This window comes from Streptopelia decaocto (genome assembly GCF_964273445.1).
Source record: "Streptopelia decaocto genome assembly, chromosome: 15".
Classification (NCBI taxonomy): domain Eukaryota; kingdom Metazoa; phylum Chordata; class Aves; order Columbiformes; family Columbidae; genus Streptopelia; species Streptopelia decaocto.
The window spans coordinates 6,634,444-6,653,505 of record NC_138670.1 but is presented as its reverse complement, the minus strand read 5'-3'; the positions used below and the strand labels follow the sequence as shown (position 1 = coordinate 6,653,505).

At 51.5% G+C, this 19,062-nt stretch overlaps 1 protein-coding gene across 2 annotated transcripts in view; it reads left to right on the top strand.

The window, feature by feature from the left end:
- The first annotated feature begins 1,762 nt into the window (after positions 1–1,762).
- MN1 (MN1 proto-oncogene, transcriptional regulator) overlaps positions 1,763–19,062 on the top strand; it is a 91,937-nt gene continuing 74,637 nt past the window's right edge. For both annotated transcript variants that reach the window (XM_082065893.1, XM_082065892.1), the window contains exon 1: positions 1,763–5,353. In XM_082065893.1, the coding sequence (XP_081922019.1) occupies positions 1,924–5,353 (3,430 nt within the window). In that variant the 5' untranslated portion in view covers positions 1,763–1,923. The remainder of the gene's footprint in view (positions 5,354–19,062) is intronic.

Genomic DNA, 19,062 nt, shown 5'->3' with positions numbered 1-19,062 from the left:
GCGACCAGCAGGATTTCCCTGTCCAGCAACTCCAACAACCATGGCAAGGACCTCTTGAGGTGCACAGAGCTCTGGTTTATAGGTGGCGTTAATTGTATTAATTACCCCAATGCCCTGATGCGTGTCGCCCCAAGGGAACGGCGCTCGTCCCTGCGCCTGGAGCCGTTCTGTGCCCGCCGGGGCAGCACGGGGGGCGGGAGGGGGCCCGAGGGGGCTGTCCCGAAGCCCGTCTCAGGGAGCTCCGAGCGCCGGCGGCACGGCCCGGGAACACGGATCGGGGACACGGCCCCGCCGCCTGCGGGACCGGTGCGGGGGGCGGCAGCGGCGGCGCCAGGGGGCGCTGTGCCCGTTCGGAAGAGCCGGCTCCGACGGCGCGCACGCAGGCGCAGAGAGAGCGCGGGGGGAGCCCCGGAGCGGCGGCGTCCCGGAGCCCCGGCGGGGTGCGGGGCCGCGGCCGGGCGGGCCCCTGTCGGTCCGGAGCGCTGCCGCTCTGTGGGGACACGGGCGCAGGGGCCGGCGGGTCCCTCTTCCCGTGGCCGCCGTTGCCGTAGCGAACGAGACTTTCACTTCATCCCTTTGTGCCGCTGTCCGCGAGTACTTCATTTTCTGCCCTGGTGCCAGCCCCGCACCCCGCGCCCCCCCTTGTCACTTTGCTAAGTAATAATTTCCATGTCCAATTCCATTTCTTCTCTAGTTCTGAAATCTCCAAGCCATCAGCAAGGAGGATAGTTCACATGAAAACTAATTACACAAAATCAATATTTAATCACAGCGCGGCATCCTGATTCTGCAGAAAAAAATCCCTTTAAAACTCTCCTGCCATATACAAATACTTCTCGGTCGCTTATTTATAGATCTCATTTTTTTTGTGGGAGTAATTTTCATTTTTATTTTTTTAAACTATTGACATGTGCGAGTCGTGAACACCTGAAGTGCCTTATCCTGCCGGCTGTTCTAAACCCGCCGCACCTGATGGATGTTTCTGCCACCAGGGAGGCTGGGCTCTGACATCCCCGCTCCGGCTGACGCCCGGGAGTTAGGCCGCCCAGCTCTCCCGAAGGAGCCGCCGCTCGGGGACCGGCTCGGGGTTCGCGGGCGCTGCGGGACGGCGGGGTCGCCGGCAGCCTTCTCCCCGCACCCGACCGCCGGGCGGGCTTCGTCCAGTCGGGCAGTTGGCTGGGAGAGCGGGACTTGCCGTGCCTGGCGGGCAGCGAGGGTCCCCCGGCCCCGCCGGTCCGTTCCAGAGCGGGTACCCCCCGCCTCGGGCGCCCGCCCCCTGCACCCCGGGACTCCGCGCGGCTCCTCGGCCGCCCGCGCTCCGTGCGCCCCGGAGAGCAGCTGCGCCGCCGGCCACGGAGAGCGACCCGCCCCGGGCCGGAGCGAGCCCCGCTGGGCCGCGGGGCGGGCGGGGCCGGGCGGCGCGGCGGAGCCACCTTAACGGCGAGCCCCGCCCCGGGCCGCGCGGCGCTCATTGGCGCAGCCCCGATGGCTGAAATTCATCGCTGAAATGCAAAACTTGTTGCTGCTCCGTCAGCGCCGGGTGAGAGCGAGGGAGCGCGCAGGGGAGCGCGGCGCAGCCCTCCCAGCGCCCGCACGCAGCGCCGGCCCCGCCGCCCCGGCCCCGCCGCCGCCAGAGCCCTGCGAGCCGCGGGCAGCGCACGGCGGGCCGGCGATGCGGCGCGCAGCTCCCGGGCGCCGGAGCCTGTGAGCGGCGGCGCGCCGCCCCGTCGGCTCTCGGGCAGCGCAGCGCGGCCGGCGGCGGGCGGCAGCGAGCGGCGAGCCGCCGGGGTGAGCGCGGGCGGGCGGCCGGTGCCGGCGGCGCGGCAGGATGTGAGCGGGGCGGCCGAGCGGCGGCCGGCGCGGCGGGGAGCGGGACGGCGGAGCGGCGCGGAGCGGCCATGCCCTTCTGAGGAGCCGCGCAGCATGTTCGGGCTGGAGCAGTTCGAGCCGCAGAGCAGCAGCCGGAGCGGCGGGCAGGCGGAGCGGGGCTTCGGCCAGCCCGGACTGAGCATGAGCGCGCACTTCAAGGCGCCGGCCTTCCCCGGCGGCGGCCCGGCGGCGGCGGCGGTGGACCCGGCCCTTGGCGCGCTGGGCGAGCCGCCCCTCCTGGGCATGAACATGAGCCTGGCCGGGGACGCCTACGGCTTCCCTGGCCGCGGCCCCGCCGAGCTGCACGGCGGCGGCATGCAGCCGCCAGTGCACGGCTTCTTCGGCGGGCAGCAGCCGCACGGCGGCCACGGCGGCTCTCATCACCCCCACCAGCACCCCCCGCACTTCGGCGGCAACTTTGGGCCCGACCCCGGCGCCTCTTGCGTGCACGGCGGCCGGCTCTTGGGCTACAGCGGCGCGCTGGGCGGACAGACGGCGTTCGCCGACGGCTACGAGCACATGGCCGAGAGCCAGGGCGGCGAGGGCTTCGGGCAGCAGCGTCCCGGGAACCTGCCCGACTTCCAGCACCACAGCGCCGGCGCTTCCAGCCACGCCGTGCCGGCGCCCTGCCTGCCCCTCGACCAGTCCCCCAACCGCGCCGCCTCCTTCCATGGGCTGCCGGCGACCGGCTCCTCCGAGCCCCACGGCCTGGAGCAGCGGCGGCTCCCTGCGCAGGGTGGCGTGGACTCGCTGGAATACAATTACCCCGGCGACGGCCCCGCCGGCCACTTCGAGCTGCCTGTCTTCTCCCCGTCGGAGCCCGAGGGGCAGCTGCCGCACTACGGCGGTGCTAGGCAGGTGCCATCGGGCGGCAGCTTCGCAGGGGCACCCACCCTGTCCCGGGCACCGGGCATGGCTGTGGCCAAGGCGCACCCGCCGCAGCAGCACAGCGTCTTCTTCGAGCGCTTCGGGGGAACACGGAAGATGTCCACCAGCCTGGAGCCGGGGGCCAACGCCAGGCACCCACTGATGCAGCAGCAGCAGCCACCGCAGCCGCCACAGCAGCCGCCGGGCTTGCTGGCCAGACAGAACTCCTGCCCGCCAGCCATCCCTAGGCAACAGCAAACAGAAGCCAATGCTCCCAACCCCAACCTGCAGGACAATGGGCCCATAATGCAGAACCAGCATGCACAGTTTGAATACCCTATTCACAGACTGGAGAACAGGAATATGCATCCCTACACCGACCCCGTGTTTAATATGCAGCACCCTCCTCCGCAACAGCCACCAAATCAAAGACTGCAGCACTTCGATGCCCCCTACGTGAGCGTCGCCAAGAGGCCGCGGTTCGACTTCCCCGGCAACCCCAACGTCGAGCGCTGCGCCTCCTGGGGCAGTGGCATGCATGGCCCCGCCATGGAGAGCCACCTCTCCCCGACGGCCTATCCTGGCCTGCCGGGCGAGTTCACCCCGCCAGCACCCGAGGCCTTTGGGGCGCCACTGCCGCACGGCGGCCCCGAGCACCCGGCGCTGGCGCAGCGCCAGAACGCGGCCCTGGTGATGAAGCAGATGGCCTCGCGTAGCCAGCAGCGCCTGCGGCCGCCCAGCCTGCAGCAGCTGGGGCACCACGGTGAGGTGGGCCCGCCCGGTGGCTTGCCACCACCCGCCTTCGAGCGGGAGGCTGGCGGCAGCGGCCGCAGCTTCGATCCGCCCGCACCACACCTGGCCCCCGACGGCGCCTGGTTCACGGGGCCACCGCCGCCTGGGGAGCTGCTGCCGCGGCGCATGGCAGCACCGGGGCTGCCGGCAGAGGCAGCCCCCCACGAGCTGGGCCTGCAGCCGGGTGGTGCTGCCATGCTGTTCCGGCCGGGCGCCGGCGGGCTGGGGCTGCAGGAGCCGCTGCGGATGGCAGGTGAGGGGCCGGCGCAGGCCCTGTCATCGCCCGGTGTCCACCCGCCTTTCGCGCCTGCCATGGGCGGCCTCTCGCAGCTGCAGTCGCCGGGCGGTGGCGTGGCGCTGCCCAGCGCCCCTGCCGAGCGCCGCGGCCCTGCTGACTTTGCCACCCAGCCTGGCTTCCCCTTCACGGCAGCAGCGCGGCAGCCGGCAGCCCACGGGGCCGCACCCGCCCTCAGCGCCTCGCCGGGCGCCTACCCACCGCCCCCGCCCGAGTTCCCCCCGCCGCCGCCGCCACGGCCCACCGCCAGCAAGCTGGGTGCTCTCTCGCTGGGCTCCTTCAGCAAGCCGGCCAGCAAGGACAACGTCTTTGGGCAGAGCTGCTTGGCCGCCCTCTCCACCGCCTGCCAGAACATGATTGCCAGCCTGGGCGCCCCAAACCTCAACGTCACCTTCAACAAGAAGAGCCCGGCTGAGGCCAAACGCAAGCTCAGCCAGGCTGAGCCCGACCCGCCGCCACCCGCTGCCCCGGACTACTTCCCAGCAGGGCCGCCCGCGGGCGGGGGTGGCACGGGCAAGGCGGCCAGTGTGGCCCCGCTGCTGCCGGCCGAGAGCAGCCTCTCGCCCGGCTACGCGCTGGAGCCGGCGGCTGGCGGCGAGGGGAAGACCGGCGGCGGGCGGGGGCGGGGCCGTCGGAAACGGGACAGCGGGCATGTCAGCCCCGGCACCTTCTTCGAGAAGTTCTCGACCGCGGAGGGCGGAGGGGCCGGCGTCAGCCCTGGGCAACCGGCAGTGCTGGCGGCGGGGGGCCCGCCGGGGGCTGCGGGCACGGAGCGTGGCGGGGGCACCCCCCATGACAAGCCCCTGACCTCACCCTCTTGGGGCAAGGGCGGTGAGCTGCTGCTGGGCGAGCAGCCCGACCTGATGTCCTCCCTGGACAGCGGCATCCAGAGCGTGACCAAGTCGGACGGCAGCTCCCCGCACGTGGACTTTCCCGATGAGGTCAGCACCAGCTATGGCAACGAGGACGAGGTGTCCTCCAGCTCTGACAATGCCACCTCCAAGCCCACCCGCAGCCCGCTGCTGGGCGGCTCGCCCAAGCTGCCCCGTGGGGAGCACACACTTCTCAACGGACAGAAGCCCCTGGCCCTTGGCCTCCTCAGTACGTCTACCTCGACCCCTGACAGCTACGGGCTCAGCACCACGGCAGGCGCCCACCCCAGCACGCCGGGCATGGAGCAGGTGCGGACCCCCACGAGCACCTCTGCCCAGGACGAGATCCACCCCCTGGAGATCCTGCAGGCGCAGATCCAGCTCCAGCGGCAGCAGTTCAGCATCTCGGAAGACCAGCCCTTGGGGCTGAAGAGCAAGAAGGGGGAGTGCGCGGGGCAGAACGGGGACAGTGACCTGGGCAGCTGCTGCTCAGAGGGCGTCAAGGGCACCATGAGCACCATCGACCTGGACTCCCTGATGGCGGAGCACAACTCCACCTGGTACCTGCCTGGCGAGAAGGCCCTGATGGAGGGGCAGGAGGAGGACAAGCCCATGGCGCCCTGGGAGAAGCCCAAGCCCGCGAACCCCAGCAAAGAAGGTATCTGTTGTCTTGCGTGGGTGCTGTCCCCCGTGGGGACAGAGGGCTGCTTGGGGAAGGGGAGGTGGCAGGGCTCTGGCCCTGGGATGCTGGGTGCACACTGGTCCGCAGGATCACGGTGGGTGCCAGGCGCCTTCCCGCTGTGGAATGCCGGGTGGCTCCGCCGGGGTGGCCGGTGACAGGGACAAAGCTCCTGCAGCCCGGCCGACCCCACGGGACCGCCATCCCCATGGTGCCTCCAGGGGAGCAGCTGCCGCTGGCTGCGGCAGCCCGGGCTGGCGGGGGTCCCAGGGCTGCTGGGCGGGGGGCTCACGGTGGAGCCCCAGCCGCGCGCCCGGTCCTGGGGTGCTGAGGGGGGGATGCAGGCATGGGGTGCTGAGGGGGGGTCTCCCACAGAGCCCTGTGCCGGCTCAGCCTTCCAGCCGTTTCCCCAAACTGTTACAGAGATCTTCCTATACTGTGAAAACACAGATTTATTAGTGGTGCTGTCTCTCAAATTCGGGGTATTTCCCTGCTAATTAAGAGCCTACTAATGGTGCCTACTGAAAGGCTCTTAACGTGTTTTTTTTTTTTGTTTCCCCTTTAATAGAAAGGCAATTTAAAATAAGGCTCTGGGTCTAGTGGTGTAAAACTTGTTTAGTTGACAGATGTTTAATTTCTACATTAGTTGTCATTTTTGATCCTTCCTCATGTCTGGAGGGCATCATAATTCCCCAAGCTCAGGAAAAAAATATTTTAACGGAAAGCCCTCTATTATAAAAGCTGTTTAAGATAAAGATGATTATAGATTCAATTGGTTTCTATTTTATCTTATCAAAGCCATATTTTCCAAGCTGCCCGACCATGTGTGTGAATATTACAATAGATGCACGTGCATGTACCTGCTGTATGAGTGCGTGCAGGCAATTTTTTTTTGTGCTAAAAGTACACGTGTGTAATTTACACCATATAAACTCATTATTCATGCCTGGGGAAGCTGATGTTTTGGTACCGCTGGCGTAGTTCAAAATTGTTTCCATTACATCTGGTTCTACAGACTGACTTTGTATGGTACTCTGTGTTTAGTAATTTTGCTAAGAAAGGTGTCGGGAAAATGAAAAGGGAGCTGAGGTGGTTTGAAAACTGGGCGATTTCCTACCTCCAGTTCTGGTTGGGTTTCCAGCTTTGGCTTTCTGAAGCGTGAATCCTCGCCCCCACGGCTTGTCTCTTTGTTCATGGTTAATGCCCAGCGCCGGAGACTCTCATTTCGAGCGGGAGTGTTTAGCATGCACAGCAGACTCTAGAAAGCCCATCAGCATTCTCCATGCTTCACCCAGGCAAGGACATAAATTGGTTTGTTTGGGGCCCTTCTTTTCCATTTTTAAATGGAGTTGCACACAGCATCCTTCCTGGCCCCTTCTCTTTTATTGTTTCTTGTACACAACATCTAGATCTGACTGGATCAATAGCTAGTTAGCACAAATCACAGTTCCTGTCACTTCTACCTTGGCAGATTCGAACACATATATATGTTCTCTCACAACACACACACACTCTCCCGTTACGTGTGCACACTCACACGCATACAGAACTGAAGATCTACACACCGTGCTGTGTTTAGGAACGGATTTTAAAAGAGTAACTTATTCCATACATCCTAATTTCATGGATTAAAAAAAAACCTAAGAAGTGATTTAATCCTGAACAGCACATTTATTAAAAGTGTAATTTGGATTAAAACTATGTGTATTTTGTGTATGTGTGTCATATGGAGCGATGTTTTCTTTAGCGTCTTTAACAGCACTCCTACGTTCACTTTGATCACCGCTATTCTTAGTAACATCTAGTGAAATAAGTAATTGCTTTCTGGTCGCAATAACCACAATGTTGCTGTTAAAAGAGTTCGTCACTTGGAAGGAAAACCATTTAATCAGTGTTCCTATATAAGGATATGTTTTAGTATTTCAGAGGCTTAACATAAAATAGCAAACCAGTTTAACACAATGCACAGAGGCACTCATTTTGTTTCACACTTTAGTCACTCAAAGGATTTGAATGGGCTGGTTCTTCAGATGAGGAAATTCATATAGACCAGCAGAGATTTACTTTAACTGTTGTTGGAAGGGATAAAGATACAATAGGGGAGACAAAACAGGCTCTTCTCCTTGGTTAGTAGAAGTAATTTAACTGTACATTGCCATACCATTGAGTGTTTGAAACTGCGTTTAAGAAAAGGCTCCATTTGTCCGCTGGCTGAGTTTTTAAACCTTTTTAGTCGATTGGGGTTTGCGTCCGTGGCGTTCGCTCCGGCAGTTCCCCGGTGTGCGGGCGCAGGGCGGGCACGCAGGCTTCAGACAGCGCTCCTTGGAATTCCGAACAGCTCCTGGGCGCGCGTACCGCCGCGCTGGGATGCTCACGTTTCCTGGCGCTGTGCGGGATTACCGAGGGTGGGGGCCGGACCCGCGTCCCCTCGGCACACGGTGTGGGCTGCCCCGCCGCACCTGCCGCCGCGGGCAGGAGAGCGTGGGGGGATTTACGCTGTTGTGGCACAGCCGTGGCCAGGGCTCCGTCCCTCGGCGCAGCGCGGTCTGTGCCGCTGCCGGGAGCGCTGGCTCCGGCTGCGCCGCCGGCCGGGGGGGCAGCTCTGGAACGGGCAGCAACCCGAACACAGCAGAATCAGGAGCTGCTCAAATGCCCCGTTAGTACCCAGATTACAGGGGGAAACTTGTTGGGATTGATTTAATGGCTGGACAGATTCCTTAGAGCTCATCTCTGTTTTTCTCGTAATGGCATTAAAATGTTTTGCTAATGTCACGCAGTGTGTGTGAGCTGTGAGGTGTAAAGGTGGACGGGAGCAGAGAATGTTATTTCAGACACCTGTGCTGTGGGTGCCCGTGTGACGCGTACACACCTACATCGTTTAGTGATAGCCTTTAGTTCTGTGCCTGTGTTCGCATCTCGTTTCTGAACTGAACATTATTAATGCTGGCTGGATGTGGCTCTTGGTTGAAACGCGATTTTCCGTAAGGAGTTTTCTCTTATACATCTTATGTGAAGTGGCTGATTGTGTTTTTGCCCCCCTCAAAATACTTTCTAGAATTTCACGTCTTCCTCTGTCGTGCAGCTACAGCTGGGAGTGAGATATAATAATACTGACTCTAGAGATGTCGTGTTGACTTCCAACACCGCAGCTCCAGCTAACAAAGAGTGGCCAGATCAAATTAACTTAAAAAAACAGGGCCAGTTTAATGGGGCTTTGCTTTGCCTGGTTTGACTAAACCAGAACAATTTCCCCTTCAGTGAAATGCTGATTAGTATTCTCTAGAAACGCAGTAATTAAGTGCTGGTAGGGTTTTGGGGTTAGTTTTTAATTGAAATTTTGAAGGTCCCGTACTGCAGATGTCAGGTGAAGATGTCAGTATGTCACCTAGAACCATGCGGGTGTTGACTGGAAAAAATGGGAAAACATGAGTGACTCGGTGGCCATTGGGCTCGTGGGTCCGAGCTGACAGGCACATGCAGTGCCGCGCAGCGCCTTTTAATCTTTTTTAATGTTTTCATCCTAACACCAAAACCTATCGTTTGAATGAGCCAGCGGGCCAAAACTCTTGATGAAGCAGTATGTAGCGGCTGTAAATTACTACCAAATACATTAACAAAGGTCAAATTCGGTCCAGATGTGCCTAGGAGCCTTTGTTTTCTTTCTCTTCCTAGTATGTTCTGCTGCTTGCCTTTATTTTACGTACTGCTGAATTCTTTTAGAGGCTTTACCAGGGGACTGGGTTTGTTTACCAAGACCGAGTTTGTCGGACCTCTTGTGAGGTATTTAAACCACGAAAATATCACAGAGAGCAACGCGTGAGCTGGAGCGGGTTTGTGCTGCTCCGGGGGCTGTGGAGGGAGCTCGGTGCCGACGCTCAGCGCACCTCGCAGCCACGGCTCCGAGTCCTGACGCTGCTTTGTTTGCTTGAAAGGGCTGTTTAAACTTACGCGAGGAATTTTAAGAGTGAAAAAAATGCTGTTGCCTTTGCCAAGAGCTACGTGATACACTCCACTGATATGAAATACACATCTTTAATAAATGATCTGGATTAGCATGCAGATTTATGAGGAAGAAATGCTCCCATTGCATATCATAGGGGAGAGTTCAGTGTGCATTGGATTTGGGTTTAATATGGTCTTTTAAACTCTTCTGACCTGTTTAAAAAAGAAAAAAAAGTAAAAGTTGCCCCTGCTTGCCTTGGCTTCATGTGAATGACAGTAACGCTCTATTGTTTACTTTGACCTACTATCAGTTAAAATATTTTCTACTAGAAAGTGGTCGTGTTTAGAAACGTTTTCCTTTGTTTTATAAACGTTCTGCAGTAGTGTGTTTGTAGACCTTTATGGCAGATATTGGAGAAGGCAAGGGACAGAGTTTTCAACAGGATCTGCTATTGCTGCTGTGATGCACTAAGATATTTAACGCGGAAAGTGTGTGAATTTATTGGCATTTCGGTAACTACCACAGCCACTCTGCCTTTCCATCCATCCATCTATCCATCTGCCTATTAATATTTGGTCTTTAGATTTACCTGTTCCCTTCATTGTAGTGGACAATCTAGCTGTATTTTAATTAATACAGATCACAAATCTGGTCTGTGCCGTGACGCTTTCTTTTACCAAAGTCTTTTATTTAATAATGGCACGTTTCGTTGTGAGGTCAGTTTTAACTGGGTTGGTTTGTGCATGAGACAGACTTTGGGGGATTATTTCTCGAAAGTGGTATGTGAATGTGCTTCAGATCTTTATGTATGATGTAAAAGGAAATGAATTAGACTTAATATTTATATATGAGCTTAGTTGACAGCATAGATTTATGCTGATCTGTGATGTATTACACCATGTCTGCTCTTAATTTTTAATGTGCAATACCTGTTTTTTTACCAATGACCTAGTGGAATTCTCTGCCATAAAACTGCAAGTAATTTTTTGCTAAAAAATGTTATTAATCAGCAATACCTACAGATACAATTTGTTGTTACTGGTATAGAGCAAAGGATAAGGCATTAAACAAAGGTCTAACCTAAAAGTGTATAGGCTGCTTTTATTTGTAACAGCTGGCTCCCAGCTTCTACACTGTTCTGTACCAGGGAGAGGTTTTGGTACAGCAGAATGTCTTTATGTGGCCATATAAAATTTTAGTAGTAGACAAATTACTGTACGTTTTTAGTCTGTGGTTTCTTGTGTGCTTCTATTAAATACAAGCGTGAGTACAGTACGCACAGAAAGTGTAAAGCCAGCTCTAAAACGAATCTTCAGGTGGCCTGACACAGATGATTTTTTAATGCTAAATTTACTGAAATACCATAAACAGTCCAGTTACGTAATTCCTAGAGCACGCTGAGAATGCCACAAGAGACCAGTCAAATTGTGGTTAGTGGGATCCTTCCCTGTTTTGTCGCTAGTGGAAAACAGACGGTCTGTGGCGCGTTTCGGCCGGAGCGTTTCGCAGGCAGGGGACGCAGATACCGCATCGGGCACCCCCTGCCCATCGCGGCCGCTGCTCCCGCGCCAGCTGCCAGACCCCTGGGCTTCTCCAGTGAAAAATATTAGCCCTTGGAAAGCACAAAGTTTACACCTCTAAGTACAGGCTTATAGTTTGCAGGGCATTTTCAAGATCGATTTTTTTTTTTTTTCTTAAGTACATAATTATTCTTGTTTCATTTATTTGAGGGGCGTTTTAAAAAGAGCTTCCGTTAACGAGGTATATTTAGAACGTGGCTTGCTTGTGCACTTCCTCGGCATCGGTTCTTGGGTAAGGGACACAGGACAGGGAACCCTGTGGAAATTAAATAGGTGAAGCTGTGGAATCTTCCAGGAAATTCATGGTCCACCCCTGACTTTCCTGATCTGGGTTACATTTCTCAGCTTTTAAAATGTAGATCTGAGGGTTTGGTATTCTGTAGATAGACCCAGTTTGCACATAGTGATAACATGACCAGCTTATGTAAAAATAATTATATTCTTTGTAGTTAGCTGCTTTTCCTTTGCAAAACACCTCTGTGTTGGGGCAGTTAAAACATTATTAATTACTAGTGACCTTTTTTAATGCAAAATTTATTTTTTTTAATACAAATTTAAATATATTTTATGGATTATGTGCCAATGCTCCGAAGTCAAATACCTTTTAAATTTAAAGCTGAGAATTGAACAGCTGGAGGTCTAATCCATTAATTTTTACAAGCTGACTTTCGTAATACTTCAAAGAGAACATCTGAGGTGATATTGCTTTGCTGCTCCCCCCTCAGCACCCCTTCTCCTCGTCTCCCCCCGACTCCCTCTCTTCCAAGTCTTCACGTTCTGCTCATCTCCTGGCAAATGGCAAAAGCGAATGTGTGCGGGGATGCATTTGCCTTAGTTGAGATACTAAGTTGTAAGGCTTGATGATCTGGAGATGCACCCTCTTAGTGTTGCACTTTTAATCTATATACTGGTGCAAAAGATGTCGTGGTTACTGCTTTTCCAGTTGTCTTCTCTCCTGTACTTATTTTTTGTGGCTGAACGAGCCTTACCAGAGAGTGTTTCTGTTCTGGGCTTGTGCCCCAAACCTGGAGCGCATCCCTTTCCCATGGGGTCGGCTCTGATCCATGCTGGCCCTTTTCAAGTCAAGTTTTGTCTTACCCCTGCGTAGACGATAACTGCTTTATTGCATCCTACCATTTCCCTCCCCAAGATACAAATATATGGAATTCCTGAAGATGAACCGTTTCCATCTGCACGCTTAACTTCGGCTGGGAGCCTTCAGTGCAACTCATGCCTGTTTGTTTTCAATTTTAGGAAATCTATTTGTGTCTGTTTAGTATTTTAACGTAAAAAAACAGTGCATGACGCTGCGCCGCCTAAGTTTTTATTAGCTTTTAAGATTTGTCTAAAGAAGCGTTTTTTGGTTTGGTAAGCAGAAATCTGGTTGCGTTTAAGTGCTGCTTTGATAGTTGTGGGCTGTTTTTTTTTAACATTAAAATAAATAGAGTTTATTTGAGTTTAAGCACAAACAACGTGTGTGTGAGCTGAGGGGCTGCGCTGTTCCCTGCCGCAGAGCCCACTCGCCTCAACTTTGGGGTATCTATTTATCTCTTCTTTACCCGGTCCACGTTTGGAGCATTTAAAAAGCTAAATGAGTAAACTGAGTCACTACCTTTCTTTCTTTTAACTCATATACCTTCAGTTCTGACCACCGGGCCTTTAGGACTTGATGCTGTTGATCACAGAAAAGCCCATCAGCAGTTGGGACGCAGCATTTTTTTGTCGTAAAATGTATGTTTTCAAGTTGAGTCTGCATTTAATTAGTTTTGTGAATTAGTATTCACAAAATATTAGAAAGCATTTGTATTGCTAATAGAAAGATCATCCCGAGGCTGAGGAAGCACAGTTAATTGAAAAAGCAGCCATTTGTAAAGTGAAGAAAATTTTAAAACATTTCATACCCTAATTAAGACTATACTCCTGATTTAAAATTGAGAATATTAATTTGCTGTGTGAAGCAAGTGCACTAAATACCCTGGAAACAGTCATATCCTTCCTCCTTCCTCTTAATCCTCTCCCAAAATGCAGTTTAAGAAGAAAGGCATGACTTTCTTTTTTTAAATGTAGCCTGAAACCATTTTGCTAGAAAGATGTAAATTGATCTATTAACATAGGAAATGAAGACTGGATTGGGGTTATTACCTGGTCAGAATTTTAGGATCTCTTTCCTAGAAAAATCTAATTATTTTTGTTTTTTTTGGGGTGTTACCTACACTGACGTTGGGAAGCGTTTGGTGGAGCAGTCGGGCAGCAGAGGATGCCGTGGTTGGAGGGTGTTTGTGGGTCGCAGTGCGAGCAGGGCCAGGTCCCTGGGGACCGGGACCAACCTCCCCTGCCCTCCCGTGCCCTGTGGGGTGATGCTCCGGTTGTCTGTGGGTGCGAACGGGCGGAGAGGGAGCATCAGCACGAGCGTTCCTATCCCCTGGCTAGGTGGCACAGTCGGTCAAGTCATTGCCATTGCGCTTATGGGCTTACGTTTCATTTAGATGGCGGTGGAGTCCGTATTCAGGTCCCACTCTATTATTATTTTTATTATTTAATATCGTATTTATTGCACCATAAATTGACGCAGTGCTTTAGAAACCCAGAAGATGTTCCCGCTTGCTAAAGATTTACAGTCCAAAGGAGGCGAAATAGACGTGTGGCCGCGCAGCTGCTGGGGCATCAGGGCTGCCGAGGTCCGGAGCACAGGGTGCGGGAGGGTCTGCGCTGGCAGAGCCACAGGGGACCCTGGGGACGAGTTTGGGTGCCCAGCGAAGGCTGGTGTGCTGCATCGAAGGGTCCTGTGTCTGGCTGCGGTGGCTGGGATGTGCATGGAAAGGGGAAGGAAGAGCCGAGGGTGTCTTGTCCCACCGGGAATCTCATTTTAGTGTTGATTACTTCTTCCTCTGGCACATCAGGTGGGGATGGTGCAGCCAGACTGCCGCCCCGCTGCAGCGCTTCTCCTCTCCTGGAAAAAAACAACCATCCGAAAGCCAGTTTTGGTACTTCTGATCTGCTGTGTGGGTGAATTTCTAAATTAATTTCTCAGTCTGAGCAACAGGGAAAGAAACTGAAGTGCTGCGGAAGTAGTTTGATGCGAGGTGGGTTTACCCTCAGCAGATGCTGGGGGAGGGAAGTGTCACCACGGGTGGGCTTCTGCTGCGGGCCAGGGGAGGGACAGGAGGGTCCTCACCGCCAGGGTTGAGCTCTTTTCATCTGACTCAACTTGGTTTTCTCGTTTTTATTGGTGTCAAAATATTAGGCCGAAAAACTTACTTTGCATGGTCTGAAGACGAGGCAAAATTTCAGCCCAAATACAGCAAGAAAATAGTAAATGTGCCTATTGTTTGTATTCTACAAAAAAAAAGGAATTCTCCAGTAATCATAATTAACACAATCTATGAGACAATAATTCTGAAGTGCTTTAAAAATAGTATTATCATCCAAAGTGCAAAGCAGCTGGTATTTTATGATGGAACAGATTTTATTGTTGCTGGATATGGGGTCAAACACTTGCAACACATTCTCGATTTAAACAAACCAAAAACACAAGCGCTTTTCTGAAGATAAAATCAGTATGATTCTCTTTTGTTTTTTTCCTGTAGTTCCCTTCTCTACCTCTAAATATAGGCACATGCTGTTCTTTTTATGCTGGGAGATGCAGCTAGCATCCCAGCTCCCTGCGCTCTCTTTACCACGCCGGCACTGTAGAGGCAGAGGAAAAAAGAGGCTGTTTCAGTATAATTAAAATCCCGTCCTAGCTATTTTCAGATAGGCAAATCACCAAAAAAAAAGAGAGACTAGCAAAAGGTTTGTTCATTCTGTGGTGTCTTTTTTTATTCTTATTATTATTATTTGCTCTCAATGGGAAGTTCCATGCCATGGTCTGTAAATTCGCCGTAGCTGCAGATGGGTATGAACAAGACGGCTGTAAAGCTGCGCAGGGTCTGTCATCTGAAAAGCCACCCGCAGGTTGGGGTGGCCTTGGTTACTTGGGTGATCTTAAAAGTGTTTAAAGTTGTGTGTGTAAAGCAGTGTTCCATATTACACGATACAGGGATGCGTCCGGCAGATTAATCCAGTTAGTCCTGCGTCCTGATTTTACTTATTTCAGCTGAGGTCCTCATGGGAACTGAACTGAATTTGCCACCTGCAGCCATGAGGGTCCTGGGGGTTTTCCCGGGGGTCCCGGGGGCTCCCAGAGGGTCCTGGACTCTGCCAAATGGGCTGGGGGGGCTGGTAAGGGCTGACAAACCACCCTTTGGAAAAAATGGGGGTTAACAAAGCAATGAGGTTTTACTCCAAATAGTTACCCAAGTGCTCCTGTATTACGTGTAGCTTTTTCTACAGTCGTTTACACCAACGATGCTGAGAGATTTGAGTTACAGATATGAATACATTAAAAATCTCGTCCTTGTGCCAGCCAAGTGTGAGCTCCGGGAGCTGGAGAAACACACAGTTGGAGAGATTGTGATACCATTTCGGTTTTATGTCTACCTATTAAACATAATGAAGGGTTGGTTGCTGGCCTTAAATTTGGAAAGAGCTTAGTGTAAAGCTTAAAACAGAAGTAGATTCCTGTAATTACTGCTTTGCAGTGAGGAGTATGGCTAGGTAAAGAGAATAAAAACTAGTCATTGTCCAATTGTATTTCCATAACTGCTGCACTTTAAACATCTGTTTTGAACGATACGTTTCTTTGTTATACTAACTTTCAGAAGTAAGCTAATAAAACCCAACACAGGGGGGGGGAAAAGAGGTGAAGAATGTCAAATGAACAATGCTTAGCCAATATACAGCTCGAACTTCTGTGAGTCCTGCTACTTTATTTGGAGAATGAGTTGATTTGCTTATTAAACACAAGGCCAGGATATTATTTTAGTTTGTGTTTGCTTGAGTTTGAGATATTTGATGATAAAATTCAAATTTTTAACAACGTTGAGTTTTGTTTGCCTTTATTAGCACTAGGTTAAGCAAACCTGGTAAAACGTGGTTCAGTCAGTTCCGAGTCTGCCTTGGCTTTACGTGACTTCGTTCTCGTTGCCTGATGGCAATATATCAGGCAAGCTTGGATCACAGTGCCAATTGTTGGAAATGATTGTTTAGATTATATTCAGTTTCAAATGTTAGGAAACTATTTGTAGTGAGAAATGAGCATTTGCTTATGATGATAAAAATAGGTTTTCATAGCCTACATTTTATTTCATTGTACGTAATAGCAACTGTTATAGCTCAGAATATCCCAGTGCAGTTTTTCAAAGTGATAATGCGGCACCGTTTGGGTGTTTGTCTGTGTTTGGGACTCTGTACTGCACTGAAGAGGAGCTGCTCCTGCTTCACCCAAGGAAGACTGGGGAGATCAAACCTTTCCCTGTCCCTTAGGAAAAAGACTAAACCGCATCCTTTTTCCTCTCCTCTTCAAAAATGTGACTTACATCTTGAAGATGGAGGGGGTTTTTTCTTTCCTTTTCCTCCCATCTTTTGAGATGTGTTGTATGGGCCTTTCTCCTCCTTTCTGGGGAGCTTCTCTTGGAATCTGTTTTAAGGGGCTACATTTGAAATCCTGTTGAACACTGCTTCTGGTTTCCACAGTGATCTGGCCCAAATAGAAATGTGAAAGGTTCCCATTACTGAACTGTAAAAGAATACTGTAAATGAGTTATGCAGAAAACAACATTTAGATAAAAATGCAATTTTCCCTTCCATATACACTGCTAAGAATTAATAGCACATTCTTCTGAAATGGGTACTTCTATATTTTCACCTTAATGAAATTCTTTCCAAAACAGGAGTGTTTCATTTAAAATTTTAGAGCAAAAATTGATCCGTCTTTATCCTCTTCGCTTTCCCCCCGTTAGTTAAATCTCTCCGGAATGGCCGCTGTGGGCTGTCTGGGTGCTTTATAGAAAAAGGACGTTGGGTTCGAAGGTCAGTGTCACAGTTTGTCCCTCGCCCGGGTGTACGTGTCACAGTTTGTCCCTTGGCCGGGTGTGCGTCCCCGGGCACCACTCACAGCCCGATCTCACACTTGTGCTTTTGGATGGGGTGGTGTCTGGTGCGTGCCCCCAATCTGCTCCTCAGCCTGTGGCCACCACGCGATGGAGACGTGAATATGTCACTTGCCGGGTCGTTTTTGCCAGAAATCCTCCAAAAGGAGAAGCGGGGAGCGGTGCTGCCCCTTCCCTGGTCGAGCGCACGGGGGCATCGCAGGGGACATCGCAGCCCTGGGCAGCAGAAAACCAAAGCCTGTATTCATGCTTCTTAACGGTTTCCTTTGTAATAAAAGGGTTTCAATATAACGGTGAGAACAAAACTGTAGTGTGGGAGTAGGCTTATAGAAAGATTCCTGCTTTAAGCAGCTGCTCCTGGCTGAGTTGCAGTGGGGAAGGTGCTTTTATTAAATAAATTGTTTGGTGTTTTCTAGTATTAGTAAAATGGTTCCCAAGTATAAGCAATACTTGTAAAGATGGAGACATGGATAGGATTTGATAGAACTCAAAGTCTCCATGTTAAAAAGAAAAACTACTTCGGCCATAATGCTGAGCAGCCTTTTGTATCGTTTTGGTACCAAACTCATTTTCAAGGGACTCTGTGCTTAGGATAGCCTCCAAAACATGAAATACGGGAAAAATGTAAGCCCTGTTTTGTCACAGCAGTTCTGATACTTGTGAAGACACTCTGGTGTTCTTCTCTGTAATACTGCCTGAAAGCGTATTGTTTGGACACCTTAGTCGAACCCAAAATCTGGCTGGGCTGTGGCAGGTGTCCTGCACTGGGGTTTAGTGGCTGTTCCTGGCACGTTAGTGAGGAGACAAATGGCTCCAGTGGATTCCCCCTCCCTCTGACTTGCAGATTCCTGGGGAATGGATCACCAAGTTGTGCAATTCATTATCCAAAATGTGTTCTCCAGCTCCCCCAGCAAACAGTTACCGGTTCGTACACATCCCTGACTTTCCATTCCTGTCGATACCTCACTCAGAGATTTGGCATCCGTTTGTTTTCCTTCCGACTCTTACTCCTAACAAACACTGAGCTTAATCCAAATTCTGTTTTCGAAAGGGGTATTTATATAGCCAGTGAGGCTTTAACTACTTACAGTTGTCTTCCGATAGTCTTCCAATCAAAGAACAGAAAAATACTATACTGCACATTAGGTCGGTTACATAATGGCTATTTATTCAGTCACAAAATTCCCCTTCTGTGATTCACTTTCTGTGAATCACAGCAGCTCAGTGAAGTTTGCAAATCACGACTTTTACAGCCAAATACGCAATTCCTTCAAAGCAAATGTTGAAAATGTAAATATTTCAGTGCAGTTTTTTGTAACTTGCAAGCTCTGTATTAGTGGGACATTGCTTCTTGAGTTTTCGTATAGAATGAAATTTTTAAGATCCCACAAAAACGATTGCTCAAAGTAACTCTTGAAGGCAGTATTTCTGAATAGTTACAGTCTTTCTCATTTGTGGTACTTGAAGATGTGCGGTGGCGTGTACAGCGTCACACCAAGTGCTTTTCCATTGGAGCTCGGTGTACCTGGCAGGCGCGCTGCTCATGCAGTTGTGTATTTAAGCACTGATTGCTACAGGAAAAATCTTGATGGCCATTGTTTCTATCAAAAAAAAACCCCTTTCTCATCTTCAAAGTCACTGCTGTTACAATAATTTTCTCTTTGAACATGTCAGGATTCTGTCTTTGATTATATACTGAATTGTCTCTTGTCATTGCATAATGATTTATTTTTTTGGGTAGACAGACATTTTTCAGTTCCTCACAGTTCGTCGCCCATCCCAGTACTTCTTTAAAAAAGAAACTATGTTGAAAACAGGTGTTTAAGAGTATAGATCTTCAAGAAAATAACTGGGTTTGGCTTTTTATTTTGCTGGGAGTTTTACAAAGCTGATGTCAAATATAGCTTGCTTTCACAATTTGAACTTAGATTTTTGAAATTTCCCAGTTTCCCTCCTCTTCTTTTTGCTTTTGATTGTCCCAGAAATCATGATGTCAGATATTTTCTTCCACTGTTTCATGCTCTGTTTTTGCAACTTGTACCACGCAAAAAGAATAAACCTCTGTAATTCTACCACCGGTTTATTCAGCTTTAGACAAGTTTTGAAAAAAAAAAGAATGGAAAAGGGGGTTTAGAAAATGAAATAATGCTTATTCTTTTACCAAAAAAAGAATGT